This window comes from Rosa rugosa, chromosome 6, assembly GCF_958449725.1.
Source record: "Rosa rugosa chromosome 6, drRosRugo1.1, whole genome shotgun sequence".
Taxonomy (NCBI): domain Eukaryota; kingdom Viridiplantae; phylum Streptophyta; class Magnoliopsida; order Rosales; family Rosaceae; genus Rosa; species Rosa rugosa.
In genome coordinates this window covers 37220036-37242748 of record NC_084825.1, presented here as the reverse complement: position 1 = coordinate 37242748, position 22713 = coordinate 37220036, and the positions used below count along the sequence as shown (strand labels likewise).

General features: G+C 38.9%; 2 protein-coding genes across 3 annotated transcripts; both read left to right on the top strand.

The window, feature by feature from the left end:
* The first annotated feature begins 888 nt into the window (after nucleotides 1-888).
* On the top strand, nucleotides 889-4044 carry LOC133717836 (protein DETOXIFICATION 34). The gene is made up of 7 exons (XM_062144578.1): nucleotides 889-1375; nucleotides 1886-2511; nucleotides 2729-2785; nucleotides 2873-3111; nucleotides 3263-3381; nucleotides 3553-3639; nucleotides 3721-4044. The coding sequence occupies exons 1-7, from the start codon at nucleotides 1082-1084 to the stop codon at nucleotides 3823-3825; spliced, it is 1527 nt and encodes a 508-aa protein (XP_062000562.1). The 5' UTR covers nucleotides 889-1081; the 3' UTR covers nucleotides 3826-4044.
* Nucleotides 4045-6242: 2198 nt separating this feature from the next.
* On the top strand, nucleotides 6243-9879 carry LOC133717401 (AT-rich interactive domain-containing protein 1). Of its 2 annotated transcripts, XM_062144106.1 has the most exons (3): nucleotides 6243-6471; nucleotides 6939-8026; nucleotides 8653-9879. In XM_062144106.1, the coding sequence occupies exons 2-3, from the start codon at nucleotides 6959-6961 to the stop codon at nucleotides 9445-9447; spliced, it is 1863 nt and encodes a 620-aa protein (XP_062000090.1). In that variant the 5' UTR covers nucleotides 6243-6471; nucleotides 6939-6958; the 3' UTR covers nucleotides 9448-9879. The 2 variants fall into 2 exon arrangements, with proteins under 2 accessions (XP_062000090.1, XP_062000089.1); XM_062144105.1 differs by lacking the exon at nucleotides 6243-6471 and having other exon boundaries at nucleotides 6484-8026.
* The last annotated feature ends 12834 nt before the right edge of the window (nucleotides 9880-22713 follow it).

The following is a 22713-nucleotide window of genomic DNA, read 5'->3' as shown; positions in this document are numbered from 1 at the left end:
AAAAATGCAACTAGAGAATCCGATGTTTTGATCACATAAATAGAAGCAAAAAACTAAACATGAGTGTCTATAGTTCATTTTATAGTGTTTTGTTAATTCAACAGATTATATAACGAACACACAGTATCAACACATAAAACATAAGGGAAAAAATATAAAGATTTAAGGGCCATCTCCAATCGGGTTTAAAATAGACCATGGTCTAAATTTTTAGACATTTGGAATGTACTATTTATCTAAATAGTAAGGTCTATAATTTTTCTAACTCTAATTATTTGAAGTTTAAATTATAGATTTTAATATATTTTATTCAAATTTGAATCAATTTATCAATTAATCATTCAAAGGTGGGCCAGCAGCTTCCCATCTATGGTCTAAACGTTGGACTATATTTAGAACAACTTATAGACTTTAGCCCTCCATAATCTCCATTTGTGTTTTTTGTAATAGACCCAATCAATGATTGGAGATGGGTTATGTCCAAGTCTATAATTTAGACTATACACATTCGATTGGAGATGGCCTAATCACCTCATTTTTCCACATTTTATTCCATCACGAAACTTACCAAGAGGTTCACATAATACTAATTTTTATAAAAGAATATTACTTCGTAATATCAAATGTGAATCAAAGTATTAAAGGCAAAGTGTGTACCAAAAAAAAAAAAAGTACCAAGGGCAATTACTACGCGTACGAGAAGAAAAAGAAATAACTGAAAACTGAACTTTGTTCTCTTGCAAACTGACTTGGTCATCGTCTTCTGTCAGATTGATTTCTTTCTATGGTTTGCCTAAATTATAGCTTGCAGCAAACAGTCTGCAAAACCAGAAAATTAATTTGAGTCAAAGTATTAAATAAAACAAATAAAAACAGCAGAGCAAGAGATCAAAACTTTCCTCAGCTTTCTTCATTCTGAAGCTTCAGAAGGTGCAAAAAGGCTCAAAGGGTTCATCAAAAATTTGCAAAAATAGGTACCCTGATAGGACATGAAGCAGTTAAGGCAGAGGAGAGTAGTACACTATCCTCTCCTAGTCCTAGGTCTTCACCGAGGCAACGACATAGCCCAAAGCAAAAATCAATGGATGCAGTTTCATCTATGGAAACTACAGATCTCCACTCTGCTCCTACTACATTTATTGGGTCAAGTGATGGAGATTATCCGGTGATAAAAACCTTTAATGATGCCAAGACCATATGCTTTGTGGAGTCTCAAAAGCTTTGGGCCATTGCTGGTCCTATTGCCTTTAACATTTTGTGCAACTATGGTGTTAACTCCTTCACAAACATCTTTGTTGGGCATATTGGAAATTTGGAGCTCTCTGCTGTTGCAATTTCTCTGTCTGTCATTGCAAATTTCTCTTTTGGCTTTCTGGTAATTGATTGCTATTCTATCCCTACTCATCATGTTTCTTTTTTCTTTTCTTTTTTGTTGGCAAAGCTACTCATCATGTTTCTGACTACTGTCATTTCATATATACAAAAAGTGTTTGATTTAACTTGTTGCTAGAACTATGTCATTAAATTACTCCAGTTGTTTGCATGGTTACCCCTCATGAATAACCACTAAACTCCAAGGTCTCGTGTTTAGTCTCACTCTGCATGGGGAGAGGAAGACAAATTTTAGATAAAATTTTATAAAACAATAATGTAGACATTTTGGCAGTTTTGATCTCAGACCTCATGCAACCGAAGCTATGAATCTATGATACCATCTTAGACAATGGTTGGACAGTAAAAGTTAAAGGTGTTAGGAAATGACACAACAATGTATATTACAAGCATTTGATTTAATCTTGTAGGGGTGTCTAAATGCATCAAATGTATACTAGATTTCGATCAATGGTTAAAGCTACTAAGCAATCAATGCTGTATGAAACTGCAGCTTGGGATGGCAAGTGCACTTGAAACACTATGTGGGCAGGCATTTGGTGCTGGGCAAGTAGAAATGCTAGGAGTTTACATGCAACGATCATGGATAATTCTGATAATCACATGCTTTGGTTTACTACCACTTTATGTGTTTGCGACGCCAATCCTAAAACTCCTTGGCCAAGAAGATGACATTGCAAACCTTGCCGGGAAGTTCTCTATCCAAACCATTCCCCAAATGTTTTCACTGGCCATCAATTTCCCAACTCAAAAGTTCTTGCAAGCACAGAGCAGGGTTTCGGTTCTGGCATGGATTGGTTTTGCAACTCTAATTCTACACATAGGAATCCTCTATGTCTTTATCGAATTGTTCGGGTGGGGAACGAGTGGTGCTGCTGCAGCCTATAATTTCTCGGCATGGGGGATGTCATTGGCTCAAGTCTTTTATATAGTTCGTTGGTGTACAGATGGTTGGAAGGGATTGTCATGGTTAGCCTTCAAGGAATTATGGTCCTTTGCAAAACTCTCCCTTGCTTCAGCTGTAATGCTTTGCCTAGAGATTTGGTACTTCATGACCATAATTGTTCTCACCGGACACCTTGATGATCCTGTTATTGCAGTTGGCTCCCTTTCAATATGGTAAGTCTATTCCTCAGCTTAGTTGTCTCCCTTTCTACTCTTAGTCTTAGTTACTATTGCTCACCACATATACACAGTCCAAGTCTTCATTGCTTCCATCAAACGTTAATGATATCATATAAGATATCTCGAATGTCATGTCGTTGGACTCTTCATTCCCCTTTAGTACTATACTATAGTTCAAACTTTCCATATGATTTGTGTGTTCCTGTTTCAGCATGAATCTGAATGGTTGGGAAGGCATGTTGTTTATTGGGATCAATGCAGCAATAAGGTAAGAAATGTTCATTTGGCTACCAATTATTATTTTCCTATTAGCAGCTCCTTGGAGAACAAGTTCTTCAATTTAAGTCATTGGCAGCGTTCGAGTCTCCAATGAGCTTGGATCAGCACATCCGAGAGCTGCAAAATACTCTGTCATTATCACGATCATTGAGTCTCTCATCATTGGAATCTTTTTCGGGGGGATTATCTTGGCGGCCAAGGACCACTTTGCCATCATCTTTACTGAGAGCAAAGAGATGCAACAAGCAGTTTCTCGTTTAGCTTTCCTTCTCAGTATTACAATGATGCTCAATAGTGTTCAGCCGGTTATTTCAGGTAGCATACATACTTCGATGCAGACTATGAATTAGGATCATTTTTTGACTACAATCGTGTTTTAATGTGCGGTTTTTATTGGCACTCTGAAAACATAATATGTGGATATCATCCCTTGAAGAACTTGAAGTAATAGCACTATGGTTTGCAGGTGTTGCTGTTGGAGGAGGATGGCAAGCTTTGGTGGCTTACATAAACTTGTTTAGTTATTACATTGTTGGTCTACCTCTTGGGTTTCTTCTTGGTTACAAAACACGGATGAGAGTGGAGGTAAACTATCATTTCTCATTGTTCATCTTTGACTAGTCTATTCAACTGTTTCATTTCCGTAACAAACCTAACCTGAACTAACAATTAATAGTAATTATGCTAACCTAGCTATCATAATTCTAGCCCTTTCGAGTCTTTGACCTAAGCTAACGAAAACTGCTAATATTGTAGGGAATTTGGATTGGTATGATATTCGGGACATCCTTGCAAACACTGATCCTCTTGTACATTGTTTACAAAACCAACTGGAACAAAGAGGTAAGTTCTAGTGTGTATAAAACGTCTTGATTTTTCAAAAAAAAAAAAAGACTGTGGCCAATTTAACATATGAAACTGCAGGTAGAACAAGCCTCGGAAAGAATGAGGCAGTGGACTGGAGATGAACTAGTAGTAGTTGATAACAAAAAAAAGAGTGGACAAGAAGGTGGACCTCTAATATTGTAGAAGAATCAACTTTCTTTGGCTGTAAATTCTTTCTATTTCTACTTTCAGAACTAAGAGTTCACTAACTGTGACAAGAAAGAAGGAACTGTACAGTACGTTGTAAAAGTTTGCTGCTGTAGGTCTTTAATTTCATTCATAAAATTGTACAGCGCGCCACAGATAGTCTCTAGCTAGCATTCTATTGTTTTTAATTAGAAAGTACAACATCAGTTGACTATGACTCGGACGTGACAACCAAATTTTAGTTTTTTTTTTTTTCGGATCTAAGAATGCATTCGTTCAAATCATTACAGAACTTACAATCAAAGAAAAAGAACATATGTACTGGCATCATTAAACCCTATCATTCACATTCACATTCACATTCACATTCGGTAAGGAAAGAGTACCACACTCCATTACTACTTAATTCTTCTTCTATGATTGAGGTGAGCCAATTTAGTATCATCCTCCACCAGTAGGTAGTATAACTGTTTAAGGTAAAGATAGAGCTGTGCTAGCCACACAATGAGTGCTCTTATTACATACTCTAGGACCATAACCCCAACTACAAGACTGAAAACTACTCAAAAGTAACTTCACTTTATCCATCAACACCCCTTCTGGACTTATATCCTCCTCCGTCAAGTTTAAAATGTTATACATGGCTTACAATCAAACAAATCAAAAATCGGATAATCATCTAAGCACTATAAAAATATATCTATTTAATTTTAATAATTAAATATTGGCTAATATTTTATTATCTTTATTTTTATTTTTATCAGCAATTAAATTACATTAATGAAAACATAGTTCACGAGGTAGATCATTATGTGTAATCATAAATGTGGCTTTGGTAATCATACAGTCATAGGAAAACCATTCCTTTTCTTTTAAGAGAAATTATGATATGCGAAGACAACGTGTACAATTTCTATCGAAACTTCAAGATAAGTAAACCTAGAAAGGTAATGTAAATGTGGCAAGAAGCAATGATGTATTAGTTCGTCATCCAAAAAAATGGATAAAGCATAGGAGGGAAATTAACATGGAGGTTAGAGAGGTTTGTAGACAGGAAGAGTGATAGAGATTACGATTGTACAAAGATGAAAAGATGCGATGAAAGACGATTAGAAAAGGTTGGGACAAAAAGAAGAAGAAGAAAACAAGCAAAGGCAAATGGTCGAAAAACATAGAAGAGGATTCCTCCCTTAACTGGTCACTCGTCTATCCAGATTTATCTGGAGCAGATCTAGATCTGGGATTTTGGAAAGCAAGGAAGGGAGACTTTGAGGTTGATGAGGGAAACAAGTAGATTCGCTTTGAGGATTAACCAAAGAATTGTCCTAAACTTCATTCAACATATTGTGAAGTTTGCCTTCTCTTCTCTTTTCAAGTGTCAATAGAATGAGAAGAATATTGGGTGGCGCAGTTGTACCATGTGGCATGTGTTCTTCATTAATCAAAGGGTGCGGTTATTGTCACCCTACCATTTTCTTTGTTCACCCTACTTGCTCATTACACCCTACATTTTAATTTCAATTATTATATTTACTTATCTAACCTATTTCTCTTTCCAGAAGTATCCTTATATAACATATCCAATTAACGAAAATCTCTCATTTAATTTATACCAATAAAAAACTAAAATATATTAAAGTTTCCTAATAAAATCATAATCTGATTTACTTCTATTTTTTTAATTTCAGTTTCAATGTTCATCTATTTTAATAAAGATTAGTAAGTTAACTACTATGAGCAATGAAGAAGAGATTGATTTTTTTTTTTTTTTGTGTTTTACAAAGGGTATTGCAAAGATGATGAAGTTAACAGTAATAGTTTTGTGAATTGAATCACGAATTACGATGAGGAGGCAACAAAAAGATTAGAAAAATTAATAAATTCAAATTTGGGTGGAGAAAATGAATATTAATGTTATTCAATGAAAAATTAAGTACTCCTTTCCAAAAAAAAAAATTAAGTACAATTAAATACAAATAAATTGGTTATGTATTTAGTTTTTCTTACAGATTTGGATTTTAGAAAATTAGTGTACTTATTAGTCATTTTGTACTTGGGTAATATACTCTTTCAATAATTCAAATGTTTGTAGGGTGAACTAAGAAAATGATAGGGTGGCAATAGCCGCACCCCTGCTAATCTGCTGCAATGATTTGAAATATCGAAAATACCCCTCTCACTCTAATTTACTATCATTTGATTGGTGGGTCAAACATGTCATCTGATGCGACCGTCCTACCAGAAACTGACTCTAGTCAGCGGGCCCTATCCTCTATTTTCAATGAATTTAACCCACACACTCTAACCCAACCAACTCAACCACAGAGTTTAGTAGACCAAGGTTGGTTTGATGATGACAGCTATATATAGAGGAATTTTGGCCCTCCTCCTCCTCCTCCTCCTCCCAAAAGCCTATAAAAATTTCTACCTCCTTCCCATCAAAGACTCCTCTTTCTCACACCACCACCCAAAAAAAAAAAAAAAAGAACCCTTTGGAAATAAAACAATTTCAAAGAGGTGGCCTTTTAGGCAAAGAATTACATAAACATAAAAGAGAAACAAGTACAGGGAGAGAAAGAAAGGACAGGGAGGGCAAAAGCCCAAAGGGTCAAGCTTTCAACACCCACCACCAAAATACTACTGGTACGTTTTCTTCTCTCAGTCCTCTATTATTCTTCCTATTTCTCAAGGACAAATATAGTCTAGATTGGGCAAAAACCCCTAAATCGTGGTTTGTGGGTCTCTCTGATTCTTTCTTTCTGTTCAAATATTTTGCCGTCTCTTTCTCACATCACATTCACCTCCCGCCCCCCCCACACCCTTCTTCGTCAATCAATGACCGCCTGCAAAAAAAAAGGGCGGGCCTGAAAAAAATCAAAATCAAAATCAAAATCAAAATTTTCCACAAAACAAACCCTAGATGGATCTCTTATTTCCCGCCAAAAGTCCCTTCCTTTACACTCACCCACACCCTTAATCGCTACCCTTTTCCTGTTTACATTTTGATTTGCCAACCCCATTTTTGTTTTTTTTTCTTGTGTTCTTGAATTTATGTTTTTTGAGTATGAGAAAAACCCAGATTACGAAGTGAGGGGATTTGCTTTTTCTAGGGCTTTGTAATTCGAAATCCATGGCAGGGTGGTCGGTGATAGCTGATGGGTCTGTTGTAGATTGCGAGACTAGGAAGAAGAAGAAGGAAGAGCCGGACTGCTTCTCGGAAGCTTCAAAACGCAGCGTTTCGGGGTTGCCGGATAAGCTCCGGAGCTGGTTCGATCAGTTTCTTGGGGTTTTTCTGAAGGAAATATGTACCCGAGACTCGCTCCGGCCTCTGCCGCCGATGCTCGGAAATGGGCAGAGGGTGGATTTGTTTAAGCTGTTTTGGGCTGTGAGAAAGAAGGGCGGGTTTGATTGTGTTTCGGATTCCGGGGTTTGGGATTTTGTTGCAGGGGAGTGTGGGTTGGGTTTGAGTTTAGGTGGGGCTGTGAAGTTGGTTTACACTAAGTATTTGTATCTGCTTGAGAGGCTTTTGGAGAATAAGGATTTGGAATGGAGTTTGGGTAGTAGTGGCGTTGATTTGGGGAAGCAGTTGATGGATTTGCAGGATGAGTTTACTGGGTTGTTTCCGGAAGTTGCTGATCGGAAGGTGAAAGATAGGGCGGAGTATTTGAATGCGGAGATGTCCCCGAAGAGTTTGAAGGACAGTAATGAGGTGGCCGGTGTGGGAGAAAAGTGTGGTGGGATGAAGAAGAGTGTTGATAATGTGGGGTTGGAGTGGGATTCGGGGACTGTGGAGAAGGTTTCGAATAATGTGGCTGGGAATGTGGATGTGATGAACAGTATGGAGGATGCTGGGAAGTTGAGTAACAATGAGGAGGTGAAGAGTGAGGTGGTGGAATCGGGTGCAGGGAAGAAACTTGATGATGACGACGACGATTATATAGATGTAATGATTGTGAATCCAGCCACTATGGAAGTGAGTTCTTGTCGTAAAAGGAAGCGAGAGTCCTTTTGCGGAATGTTGAATTGGATTAGAAAGATTGCAGCAGATCCTTGTGATCCATCAGTTGCTTCGTTACCAGAAAGGTCAAAGTGGAAGTCCTTTGGGAAGGAGGAGAACTGGAAGCGGGTTTTGGGTGCTCGAGAGGCCATGTTTCTGAAGAGGAATGCTGATTCAGTTGCAGAACCGTTTAACTTTCAGGTACTGTCTGTATATCTTGTGTGTTATAATTAATGAGGCGAATTGAAAAAATTACTAAACTGGCATGCCTTAATTTTGTGAGCTTTATCTGGTTTGTACCGTATTTCTATATGTGTATGGATTCCACACGCACTTTCTTTTCTTCTTAATTTAGTCTTGTTTTATTGATTTCCTTATGCTGCCGGAATATCGCTTTTCTTTTTATCTTAATTTTGGGTATGAAAGCTTATGCATGTGTCATCAAATTATTTATGGTTTTCATTTAATAAGAGGGAGTGCAACAGTCAGTTTTACTTCTGCACTTGTACTTAGATGTGCAGTGTGTGTAACTCACAAATTGGTGCGGAGACTTAAATTTCGGTAGATATGGAATATTTTAGGTGCAGGATCATTAGCTTCTTTCAATTGTAACGTTAGGCTTTAACCTCTACATGGAAACATATTGGCATACCTCTAGATAGAAACATAATGGCATACCTGTCTTACGTTGTGCATCTCAACCTTTATTAGATTTTTTTTGATGCTGTGGTTTCTATTGTTAGATGTTGTTCGAAACTGATAAACAATGCAACTATTGTTATATGCTTGCTTTCCTTTTAACATTAATGTCATGTCCCAATTTGTAGAATAATCTGAGGATTATGCATCCAAGCATGTACGATGATCATCTTGGCTCATCTTACAATCTCAGAGAGAGGCAGAGATTGGAGAAGCAGCTAAGGACAATGTCCGAATCAGGAGCCTGTTCATTCTCATCCCCGGCCAGTGACATGTCCAAAAGCAGCCCTGGCATGGAGGACCACATTGAAGTTCGTGTCGGGTCAAAATATCAAGCTCATGTAGCAGAATGGACTGGTGAGTCTTCTGAAAGTGAATCAAAGTGGTTGGGGACAAGGGATTGGCCAATTGAAAACCCAGAGCACAGAAATCTAATCGAAAGGGATCCTCTTGGAAAAGGAAGGCAAGAATCTTGTGGCTGCCAAATGCCAGGTTCTATCGAATGTGTCAGATTTCACATTGCTGAGAAAAGGTTAAGAGTTAAGCGAGAACTGGGATCGGCTTTCTACCATTGGAAGTTCAATCAAATGGGTGAGGAAGTTGGGCTCCCTTGGCCAACTGAAGAAGAAAAGAAGTTCAAGGCCATAATAAAGGCAAATCCTCCATCTCTTGGGAAGACCTTCTGGGATGATATAATTGAGTCATTTCCTAAGAAGAGCTGGAGAGAATTGGTAAGCTTCTACTTCAATGTCTATATCTTGCAGCGTAGAGGATATCAAAACAGGTTCACTCCAAACAACATTGATAGCGATGATGAAGATTTAGAATCAGGAACAGCTATTAATGGTTTTGGACAAGAGGAACCCAATTCTTCAAAGTCAATTTTGAAATCCCCGCACAAGCCACATGGGAAATACAGATAGACATGAAATCTACTACAGCCGAATCATCTTGGTCCTTGAAATTTTGGGTGTTAAAGATTGTCCTGATTACAAGTAACGTCATAGAGATCAATTTAAAAGCGCGGGAAGAAGCAGCTGTGGCTATTCACAAATACTTCATCTTTAAGTCTTGTTTCGTGATCCTTTTGACTTTTGAGATATGTTTCCTGTTTATTCTTGATTATCGATGCCAAATACAAGTACTTTTAATTGGAAGTTTCTTTTAGGTTTTTGACAGCAAGAGGCGACCGAAAAAGAAGCCTCTGGAATTATAGGGAAAAAAGTAAGTCATTAGATGTAGATCAGAAAGAGTGGAATTCTGGAAGTCAGATTGTGGTCTCCAGAACCTGTAATTGCAATTATGATGAATTCCGAAATTGGTAAAGTAATGGCTTTTTACTTCGGCCACTTCTGTTTTGGTTTCTTTATCTGTTGATTCCTATATATCTTGCTCAGTTTATTCACGTATATGTGTATGCATCTTTTTCCTTTCTTGTGCACACACTTGAATCGAATAATGAATTCAATGCGACTTTCCAAACCCTTCTGAGCAAGTTCATGTATGCTTTCAGGGAAAAGCAATCAGAAAGATGCAAGAAGGTAAGTTTTACCTTGATATTTATATATTGGCACCTGGTTTAGGGTTTAGGGAAAAAGAAGGATCATTTAGATGCTTGATTAGGAGTTTAGGAGCACCTTTAGGGGTTTTCTTTAGTAACACAGATTAGACTTGTTTTCATTAGTCAGAATATTTATGTGGGGCTGACTTGAATGTGGCATCTGGTCATTCTCCTACAGGAAGAATTGTTTTTGCAGGTGTAGGATTTGGTTTTACGTTAGCATAGAGAGCCACTAGGATAAATATGTTGTGTTTCGAACAAAAAGAGACGTATTTACAGTCTGGTACATGTTTCAGCTGTTTCTTGAAAGTGACGAGTCTTCGCAGGCTGGCAGTCCCCGTTGGTTTTTTTTTTTTTTTTCCTTTTTCATTTTTTTCCAGAATCTTGTTCATTCTACTGATAGCTCACACAAATCACACTTATATGCACAAGTTGGTGTTTTGGTCTGGTGTCGCCTTATTAACGCCAGATGTTTGCATTGTGTCCCTGTTGTTCGATTGTTGGGCAGAGGTAATATTGTTGAGGATCTTGATAAGTTGAACTGTTAAACAAACTTTGATAGAAGTTGCATTTTGGTATTAGGATTGTAAATAAAGTGGCTCATGCTCTAAGGTTGTCCTTCATCAATGCTTTTTGCGCTGGTTCAGTGTACTCAGTTTCATCGTGGACCTCCTCATGTTTTAAGTTGTGGCCTCAGAAGTACTCGTATGAGCTCTGTTGGGTGAGGTGGGACTAACAAGCAAGATTCTATGACTTCTTATGAAAATATCGGAGTTTTCTTATTTTCTTTTGGGTAATCGTTGAGCTTAATCTGACTTCTACCTACAAAGGCCAAAACTCCAATAGATACTTCGTGGAGTTGGAATTTGACCCGAGTTGTGCAAAATGCATTGGAGCACACATTACTGTTGTCTTCGAAGAGTCTTTGGGACCTCATTTCTGCTTATTATAAATATGGGATTTTCGCAAAGTTGAAACTTGACTCGAATAGTGTTGGTTTTTTTGTTGTGAAAATTCAAAACAGGTGCTGGTCTTTACCTCTCAGAACCAATCCCATATATTTTGAATAATCAATGTATTCCTATTTTTAGTTAACACTATCAAACCTTTGTTTTTCTAAAAACCAACTTTCCTACGGCTTTTGACGCCTAATTAGATTCTTAAATGAGGAGTGAAATTCGCAATCTTGTTGGAGTTTATAAATAAAAAATTATTTATTCCTATAAATATTATTTTTCATTAATAGGTTTTTATTATGAAATAGTCATAGTTTTATGAAAAAGAAACAATAAAAAATAAAGTATGTAAAAGATAAAAAGAGAAGTGTAAATTTTATTTCCCTTCCTGACTTATGAGACCAAAGAGGTACTCTCACTTTTCAACAGAAGGAAGTATTCACCCGTAGTAAGAGTTTTGACCTAATTTGTATTAAAACGTCTTGTTTTAGCACACGTTTTTTCTGTAAAGAATTTGAATTTCTTAAGTTTTTGAAAATTTCAATAACTGGTCTTGAGGAAGCGCCCTAAGAATTATAAAAAATAAAAAAAAGGTCGATATTTTCGAGTTGTGGTAATTATTATTGTGAAAATCGGGCTATACCAACAATGTTTCACGCACTGAAGAATTTAAATAAAAATAGAGATTGACATGTTTAGACATACCACAGGGTCACTTTCTGAATTTCATGTCATTTAAATTTCACCAGTGCCATGAGCTTTGTTTTCATAGAACATGACTTTTTTTTTTTTTTTTTTGAAGAATATCATGTCGATATATTAATAGACTCAGGCCAGAAATGACCATTACATATCCTCCCTCTATCATCTCTGGGTAGATAAAGAGTTTGTGGTATACCACATCGATACATAGATTAGATCCGATCATTTGACGGTACCCATGCTCACTTATTTAAGAAAGCCTATAAACTATGTAACAATGACAAGTAAATAGGCAAGTTTAAATGAAAATAAACTAAATTTTCTCCTTACCCTTAACACTAGGGCTCAGAGGTTTACTAGGACAAATGACACTTAGCACATCTTCAACAGTCGCCTTCTTTGTCTTGGAGGGATTCTTGTTCTTTGATCCCAAAGGTCATCCCTTCTTCTTCTTGGTTGGCTGTGTGTCCGCTTTTGGGATTAAACTTTCCTTAGAAATCAGAATTCCTCCTGGAGCTTCAACCAAACCAAGAGATTTAGTAGAGAATTTAGTATGGAACTCCGGGACTTTCAGCTTCTTGGGGAGCTTAGATTTGCTCTATGATGCTTCACCTAGCAAAAACTTGAGTTTCTTTGGGGAAGAGAAAGCGGAAGCTGGCCTGCTGCGCTTCAAATCTGTCGGCATCTCCTCAAAAGGAACTAGAGCTAAAGCATCCTTGCTAGTACCTTCAGTACAAGCATCTGCAGTTCGAGTCTCCAAACCTGTATTCCGAATAACAATTGGCTTTCGAGGCTTATTGCCATCAAAGGATCCAAACAGATTACGTGCTACAGGAGGTAATATTGGGGTTTGTATACCCTGAAATTTGAATGCTCCATTGACGAACCTGTTATCAGCAAAACCCAAGAAAGGTTTCGGCAATGGGAGGCGTAATTGCTCCTTCACCCCAGAAGACTTGCTCGGTGAAACCGCCTGATAAACTCCCTTATCATGGTATATCAGATTGCATCTTTTGCATTTACCAATCAAGTTTTCGAAGAAAAAAATCAATCTCAGCCACAATTCCAGGAGCAAGCTTTAGGGTTTTTTTTTTTTTTTTTTTTTTTTTTTTTTCTGGAAGAAGGGTTTGGAGATTTCATGTGTAACATGAACCCTAATCTTGCCAGAATTGTCAAAAAGCTTTTGATCGATCTCCTGGTATGTCCTAGCAATGGAGGCGACATTCATGATCGTCTGCATCTCTTCCAGAGCTGGTGGAATATTGTTGATTCTCACCCAAAAGTATAGGGTTTCTAGCGATACAGATTGAGGAGCAATAAAACCATCATAGGCTTGTATGACCACTGGAGCTTTGTTGAAATACCAAGGCCCCCCTCTGAGTACCTTGTTTCGATCTTTACGACGATCAAAAGAGAAGACATACCGGTTTGGAGGCCGATCTTGCACCTTGAACGATCCATCTAACACCCAGATGCGTCGAAAGTGACGCTGTAGATCCATGCTACTGCATGCTTTCCTCGTCAATGGACGAGCCAGTAAGAAAACTTGAGATCCTCCCTTGGTGGTTCCACTCGCCATGTGGGAGATATCAACAACATCGCCCCCAGCAAGAGCAAGAGAGGCAGCAAAACTGGCAGTAACATCCTCAATGGAGGTCTTTTTGCCGGAGGAGGAGGAGGAGGACGTCATGAGCAAGCGACACTAGGGTTTTTGGTTTTGGAGCGCGGCAGAAAGCAGCGCTAGGGTTTAATTATCCACAAGTAAATTTTATTCAATCCATAGAACATGACTTTAAATATACTTGAACTTCTGTTAAGTGAAATATCTAACAAATTTTGTTTTTATTGAATTTTCTTTGTTTTTGATTTTGAAAATTATGAAACAAATCCGTTAGAAACTTTGAAATACCTTCAATTGAAACACATTTTAAAGATAAGCTTTCACACCATTGAGACCAAGAAACATGACAAATGCATGGTTTTGCATGTTGGGAAGTGGCCATGGGAGAACCCATGAATAGCAATGTCATGTTGAAATATGTTAAACCTTGTTAGAACTACTTTTTGAAATTGTTTAGTACCATAAGCCCACCATTCGTAGAACATGATTTTTAGAACTTGTTCCAATTGACGGAACGCCGAAACCTTAAAAAAATATGAATTTTATTGTTTTACTTTGAAAAATTGTAAAGAAAAAAATTGCATAGTTTTTTTTTTAGTTCTCTCATTCGAGAAGTGTTTTAAACTGATTACTTTGAGGGCATTTTGATAGAAAAATAAGATCATGCAGTTTAGGCCAAAAATCGTGTGCTATAGTTTTGGATAAAAATCATGGTCATGGAATTTTTTTTTTTTTTTTTTCTGAGAAAGTCTGGGTCCAACTTCTATGATGTTGGAGCACAAGTGTCATTAGTTTTTAGTTTGTAACTTTTTTTTCTGGAAGGCTTTATACAACTAAAGGTTCGTCAGTAGAGGTAAACTCTGTCTTATATTTTTGTAAGGAACTTTTACCAACAAACAATTCGTCGACACATATGCAAGGCTTTTAACGACAAAATTATGTTGGCTATGTTCCATTTTTATGTCAACTTTTATTATTTTAGGAGGCTTTTTGCAACAAATGTTTTGTTGGAAAATGTTCTCCCTCTTATATATATATATATATATATATAGGGGCGGGTTTTGAAGCGGACGTCTGCAACCCAGAAAAAGTACGGACGTCGCTCCTCCGGCCTCGATCGGGCAGCGACGACGGCGTTTCTGTTGCCGAACGGAACCAGGCCACGACGTGGAGCAGTTCAGAAGCAGCTGGACTCGTCGACGAAGGGTTTGAAGTCGAGCTCGATGGGCTTCCATGGTTTCCGGCGAGCTCGCCGCACACCGCTGAGTTTTCGATCACCTTCGCCTTCGCCGCTTGATCGAGGCCGTCCGGCACCCGCAGCGCAGCGATCGCCGCCTTCCCGAAGCTGGAGGAGGGATAACTGCACTTTTTCTGGGTTGCGGGCGTCCGCTCTCGAACGGCTACGTATGTATGTGTGTGTGTGTGTGTGTGTGTGTGTGTGTGTGTATATATATATATAGAACCTTGCTCAGGTGCGGATATCCGCACCTAAGCAAAAACGTACGGATTTTGGGTTTTTCCCCACTTTCCGATCACACATTCACATCTTAACCGTTCAGTTTTTAGGTCCTAATGTATAGATCATCTCTGCAAAATTTCAGCCAATTTGGTGATCGTTAAGGCATCCAAAACTGCAATTTACGCGAACGAACCGAATCTGTCGAACCGGAACCGTTCGTATATATTGTTGTAATTTGCAGTTTTGAATGCCTTAACGATCACCAAATTGGCTGAAATTTTGCAGAGGTGATCTATACATTAGGACCTAAAAACTGAACGGTTAAGATGTGAAAATGTGATCGGAAAGTGGGTACAAACCGGAAATCCGCACCTAAGCAAAAGTGCGGATATCCACACCTCAGAAGCCCTATATATATATATATAAAAGAGACATTTGTTGACTGATATTCATCGGCATATGTGAAGACTTTTAGCGAAGAAATTTCGTCTGCTATCTCCTTTTTTATTTTACTTTTATCTTTAGTAAATTTTTTTTTTTTTTTGGGTAACGAAGGGTTCGTTGATAAGGGTGGTTCTAGTTTGACCTCTCATACTTAGTACACCTCTAATTTACTTTTTAGAATACTTGAAAAGCTAAGTAAACCTCCTTATTTTTATCAAAACGCCCTTGAACATAAGATACAACAATCTATTACTCTACTTTTTATCTCTATTTTCAACCACGAGACGAAGAATGAATCAAAATCACATGACATTGCTCTCTTATGAGTAGGTCTCTTCTCCACCAAAATTAATCAGAGGGTTGGTTTTCGATCTTGATATGTTGTTGGAACCCCTTTGAATTTGCTAAAAGAAGGATTTCGAGGGTTTTTGGTTGGAGGATCGAGTAATAACTATATCATAATATTCAATTAATTTAGTTTAAGAAAATTTCAAATCAGATTGTTTTGAATTTACTTTTGTAATAAATGATGGGCCATGTATATAAATTATTATTTTTACTTAATTGTTTTAGGTAAATATAAAACTATATAGGCAATATAAGGAAATATCTTTGAATGTTATATTTGGTTGGAGGAGGTAAGAATAGTATTTATTTATGGATTAATTTCAGTTTACCCCCTGAGGTTTGGGGGTGTCATTATGTCACCCCCTGAACTTTCAATTTTAGATTTTTACCCCCCAAGTTTTCAAATTTCTTCGATTCCGTCCAAATTGGACGTTAACTCTGACGATCTGACCCACATTGAGGGCTAAAATGGTCATTTCAAGACAAACAACCAAAAAAAAAAACTTTCTCTCTCTCTTCTGCAAACCATTTTCATCACCATCTCTCTCTTCTGCAAACCCATGACATATATTCCCAAATAAACCCAAAACAGAGCACATGCATAAACCCATCAAACACCCCCCAAAATTCCGACCCCAAATCCCACATGCATTATCAAAATCCACCAAACCCAATTCACCTACCTCTTTCCCTGCCCAACTCCACTCGCCGCAGCACCAATCCAAATGCCGCCGCAGCTCCCCGGGCCCAATCTCCAGCAAATCCGGCGGGCTCTTAAACCCCACCATGTACTTCTCCCCCACAACACTCATCACCACCCCGGGCCACCACGCGTTCAAATTAAACGCGTCAACGACGTCGTTTACCTCAAACCTCTCCTCCGCTGGTGGCGACGGCCAGACCAAACTCACCTTGATTTCCTCCGTCAGCGGCTTCGAAGGGTTGTCTTCATCGACAAGAATTTCATACTCTACTAGCAACTCCAACTTCCAATTTCGAAGCGAGAATGGGGACTGGTTCGGATTTGGGTCCAGGACATGACTAAGAAACCATGCACCTTGTTTGGTGCCCACCTCAACTTTCTAGCCGCGGCTGAAAATCCCACATGGGAGACAACTGATCTCCTCCTTCGGGTTCTTCATTTCGCCTGAATTTGATTTTTTTTTCCTGCTGTAGAAAACGACGGTCAGTGTGTGAAGTCCACTGTGATATTTGTAGGAGAGAGAGAGAGAGAGAGAGAGAGAGAGAGAGAGGGATTTGGAGAAGAGGGAGTTGAAGAAGAGAGAGGGGGAGGGGGGGATTTGGAGAAGAGAGAGAAACCCCGAAAGTGAAAGAGAGAGTTTTTTTTTGTCTTGAAATGACCATTTTAGCCCTCAAAGTGGGTCAGATCGTCAAAGTTAACGTCTAATTTGGACGGAATCGGAGAATTTGGACACGGCTGACTGAAATTGGAAAGCTTGGGGGTGACATGATGACACCCCCAAACCTAAAGGGGGTAAACTGAAATTAATCCTTTATTTATTTACTTATTTTTTCAAATCTCTCTTTATCCTTATTTGTATTTTCATATAAGTTGACAAAATCTATTAATAATTGAAAAAAGTTGGAGGTCCAAATATCAAATTTGGAGGTCCAAATATCAAATTTGGAGGTCCAACTAGAATCACCCCGTTGACAAAGGTATGTCCTTTTTATTTGTTTTAAGAGGCTTGTGTTGATGAACTTTTCGTTGGCATATGTGAAAGGCTTCTAAGACGAATTTCATCGGAAATTGCCCTTTTATTATACTTTTTTCTTTTTAGGTTTTTCGCGAAATGTGTTTCTTCGGAAACAATACCTTTGTTTCTTAATATGTTTTCGCCAACAAATAGTTGTCAACATCTGTGAAATGTTTTTAACGACGAGAGTTTCTTTAGCAAATGGGCATCTATTAATTTGGCTTTTTGATAAGAAACTAGCTTCAGACCTGTATAACGAACTTATTATTAGTGTACAAAGAAAGAAGGATTAAATTCAGTTTACTCCCCTGAACTTTAGGCCTAAAATCAGATTGGTCCCTCTTTCTGAAAATCGATTACGATGGTCGCTATACTCTCAAATGACATCACCCGAGTCCAAAATTTGAATTTGGCTCGAAACATGACGTCAGCTGCTGAGTTAGAGCCGACATGGGGGCCCACAATGAAGGAAAAATGGACATTTCAAAATTTTCTAATTTTTTCTCTCTTTTTTTTTTAATTTTTTTCTCTATATTCTCTCTCTCTCCCCGATCTGTCTCTCTCTCTCCCAGATGCTCCGACCCGACCCTCCCTTCCCTCCTCCTCAACTCCCACCTCGACTCCGTCCCCACCGAGCCCTCCAAGTGGGCTCACCTGCCCTTCTTAGCCCACGACAAGTGCATTGCCATCCAGTACCTCGAGGCCATCCGCAACCTCAAAGTCGCAGGCTTCAACCCAATCCGCACCTATCACGTGTCCTACGTCCCCGACGAGGAGATCGGCGGCCTCGACGGCGCCGCCAAGGTATCCGTCTCTGACGAGTTCAAGGAACTGAAGGTCGGGTTTGTTTTGGACGAGGGTCAGGCCAGCCCCGGCTATCTGCCACATGTCAACCTCACTCGTCTGCCTCTCTCACTATTGCTCTCCTTCCTCTGCCCCCAAATTTTTACCATTTTTTTCCTCCTCTGCTTTCTCTCCTATCCTCTGTAGTTTATTAAACAAAAAACAGAGGACCTCACCCAAAAACCCCCAAATCGAAAAATGAAGCGCACCATAACCTAAAGCTACTACTTCACTACTTCTTCTTCAATTTCCCCCCAATGGGTTTTGCATGACCAATCATCCCAAACCCATAAAAGATCTCCACCCAATTTTGCAAAAAATTTGTTTGTAAGATTTTTATTGAATGGCAGCTTCGGAGCAGCCCCAGGAAAAGGCCCGAAAGCCCTGCCCACATTCATTACCCGGCAGCAGCAGATCGGGTTCTGCCCCCGAAAGGCCCGCCCCGTGCAGAGACCCGTCTGGCAGAGCGGCGAGCACTATACATTCAACCAATTCGGAGCATCTGGGAGAGAGAGAGAGAGACAGATCGGGGAGAGAGAGAGAGAGAGAGAGAGAGAGAGCAAATCGGGGGGAGATAGAGAATATAGAGAAAAAAAAAATAATTAGAAAAATTTGAAATGTCCATTTTGCCCTCATTGTGGGCCCCCATGTCGGCTCAAATTTTGAACTCTGGTGATGTCATTTGAGAGTATAGGGACCATCGTAATCGATTTTCAGAAAGAGGGACCAATCTGATTTTAGGCCTAAAGTTCAGGGGAGTAAACTGAATTTAATCCAAGAAAGAACATGAAAGTTTCCTTATAAGCCACTTCTAAAATTTTTTCCATACTTTTATTTTTGTGTTTTGTTACTTTTACCATACTAACAATTTTAGATGATTTTATATGTTGGACATTGCCTCTTCCAACTTTGGGGCAAACATCATGTTAATTCCTGATTTTTTTTCTTTTTAATTACGATTATCCCTGCACTTCTAATTTTCATCACTTGCATCCAAATTTTAACATTGCCTCCAATTATGAGTCACAAACTGATTTGGCATCGACATGATGACCAACTTTTCAGATTTCGACCCTCACTTTGGATGAAATTCCCAAACTAACCCTTGTAACCTCATATTCTTCTTCTTCCTCTTATTTTGCTCTCCCCACACTAACCCTTGTAACCCCATAATTCTTCTTCTTCTTCTTCCCTAAACCCTTGGTCGACACCTACTCACCTTTCTCTCCCATCCAAACCCTACCACTAATTGCCGACGGTGCGGAAGCAGCACTGCTTGAAGCTTCGACATCACAAACAGATCAAACTAACCAGAATCACTTAACTATACTGAATCACAACCCAAGCATTAAACATTACATTCCACATAGAATTGCAACTTTGAAAAATAAAAACTCAAAGCCTTCAACTTTGAATTTTAATCAGAAACTAAAAACCCAAAACCACATTCAAAAACCTAGTAAGACCCAGATTCGTACCAAATGATAACGCACAATCGAATTGGGCCTAGGCGAATACCGATCGAATTGGGCCTTGCTGGAAACGGGCTCGAGCTCCACCGAGACCGGCGAATCATCAAGCTCTCACAACAATCCTTTAGGCTCAAAGCCCTTACCTCCGTAATAGGCTCCCATGTTTCATCGAATTTACGGGAATTGACAAGCGAATTTGAACAGGGAGAGTCACAATTTGGCACCCGGAGGAGGAAGAGCAGGTGTCAGACCCTCCTTTTGGGCTTGACTCGGTGTCGTCACGGGGGTCGGGTACGTCGTCATTCGACGTCACAGAAAGGGATGAGCAATGGGATCCATTGCGGAAACTGGATAATCTAGAACTTCACAGTACCGATGAACTTGGTATTAAAGAAATTGAGGTATTGAATTTTTGATTGAATTTGTTTTTGATTGATTAGTTTTGGAAATTTTGGTTGAATTGGATTGTGATATTGGGTTTGGTATTGGGGGTTGATTTAGGGTTTTGAAGAGTAAGGTGGAGCATCTCGAGGGATCGCAGAAGGAGAGGTTGAAGGAGAAGTTCATCAGAAATGGGAGATGTTCATTTTGCCTTTCTTGGGGTTTCATAATCTGAAAAGTGGGCCCACATGCCAATGCCCCAAGTCAGTTTGTGACATCACAATTAGAGACAATTTTGAGATTTGAACGCTGGTGATGAAAATTGAAAGTGGAGGGATGAGTAAAAAAAAAAAAAATCAGGGACTAATATGATGTTTGCCCCAAAGTTGGAGGAGGCAAACTGAAGGGCGTTATAGGTAGCTCAAAATTTATGAAGCACTTGACACCAAACTCAAGACTTTTTTTTTTTGTTTTTGTGAAAGGGAGGGTTGTCAATCTATTAATATGAAAAATGTCGGTGACCACATATCATGACCCACCATCTGCGGGTTACGTCAAAATTGAGTCATGCTAGGCTACCCTAAAGCAACCTAAATGTAATTACCCTAGAGTGTAGCTCTAATAACCAAGACCATGCTAGGGTTATGGACCAAGGTCTGGCCTAACTTATTCATAAAAAATTCAGGACCACTCTACATAGAGGAGGCTTCCCTGTAATCTCAAATACGGACCCAAAAATAGACCTCAGAACCACAGTTGAACAAACCCACATAGCAAGGACCCAGGCCCAACGCAAAGTACTATGAGCACCCAAGCAGAACGCCACCACCGAAGCTCACCGGAGAAATAGTGGCCGCCTCCATTGCCACCAGCATCACCAAGCAGTCCCTTGATGCCTCCGTTAAGCTACCCCGCACTCTGACTTGGAGACCGATCTGGGGGCCGATTCCGTGTCGTCACCTGAAACCAAATCGAACTTCGAAGCAGAGGCCTGACTGAAAGCCCAATTGAAGCACCACCGGCTGAGCCAAGGTCGATGCCAGAAGCCAGCCGGTCGGCACGCTACTGCCAGACACCGTCACTTGGTAAATCTGGGATCCCATGTCTGGTTTGGTTCTACCAAACCACAGCGCAACTACCCGTCACCACCACTGAAACTAACGGCTGCACAAGCACGGGCGGAACCCGTAGTGGTTGAATCTCATCGACAAAACAACAAAAATAGGGTGCAAAAACTAAAGGTTTGAACGGAAGAGATCTACTAGTCTAGAAAACTCGTCAGCCAAGCACCACAAACACCAACATCACAGGCCAAAGAAATCAGGTGATGAAGCCCTAGGGTTAGTTGCCACAGAGATGAGAGAGCTAGGGCTCTCATACTATAGTCACATCACTCACATGTTCTTGTTGAAGGGAATTCTCCAAGTAGGAAAAAAAAAAAGGACTCTGTACACACTGCCACCATCTTGATATCCGGTACGGCAATGGGGGAATCCATGATTGCTCAGTTTTAAGTTCATAATATCTTCAGTCATTTCTGAAATGAGAGAAAAAAACATAACTCGTCAGAAATGTATATCCTTTTTCTACCTACAAATTATTTGAGCTGTCCATTCTCCATTGAATGCATCATAATACCAGCTGAACCTTTCTCTCTCTAATGTAACTTCTAAATTTGGCTTCTTTTTTTTTAAGGTTTTCTAATCATTCTAAATTGTTCTTACCCTCCCACAACTTCAATAAATGAGACAGAAATATCAAGCTGCTAAGCATTTGAAACAAGTGTCCCCACGCAACGTTGTGTAACCACCTCAATTTTATATGTGTTAACATAAGATAGATAACTAATGCAATCCATTCAATGACTCACAAAATTAGACACTTCTCGCGTCCACTAGCACAATGAATAATAGAAAATTGGTCAAACAATTCAGCTGTTGCCCTTAAAACAGATGTAGAGTTGGGAAATCTACATCCTAAAGCTATAAGCCATCATCAATTCCCTCTTACTTAAATCAAATAAATTAATATCATCTTTCATGTTATTAGACTATAGGTTTGAAATTTAAACCGCACATATAAGAATATAACGGTTAATATTTTATAACTTTTTTTACGCAGTTTAGATATCACTAGGTGAACTATTTTTTTAGATCTTATCTAGTAGTAACATCGCCTCATAATTTAATTTTTTTATTTTTTATTTTTGTGGTACATCAGCTGTCACATAAAGTGAGTTGCTAGTGGTATCTAAAAAATGATTCATCTAACATTACTCAACACACAGAAAAAAAAAAATAGTGTTTATTTTAAAACATGTCCACTTTTTTTTCCTCCCTCTACTTGTTTGCAAACCTGCTTTGGTTATTGAATGCATGCATCTTTCACATAAATATCTCTGCATATATAGTACATATTTGGATGCACCTAATTATTGGTTGGAAGGCAAAGAAATAAAGAAAAAGGATGACTCTTTCGGACAACTAACTTCCTCCCCTAAAGTCGTCTTCCATCTTAGAGATTAGTCTCTATACGCTTTTAAGAGCACTTTCTGATCTGGAAGCGACTTCAACGAAGCTCAATTATTTTCTTGTGTGTGTGGATTAACAATTAACCGGCCATTCTATTAAGTATTCACTTCCACCTTGATTTACCACTTCTAGACGCAAACAACTTGTTTGAAA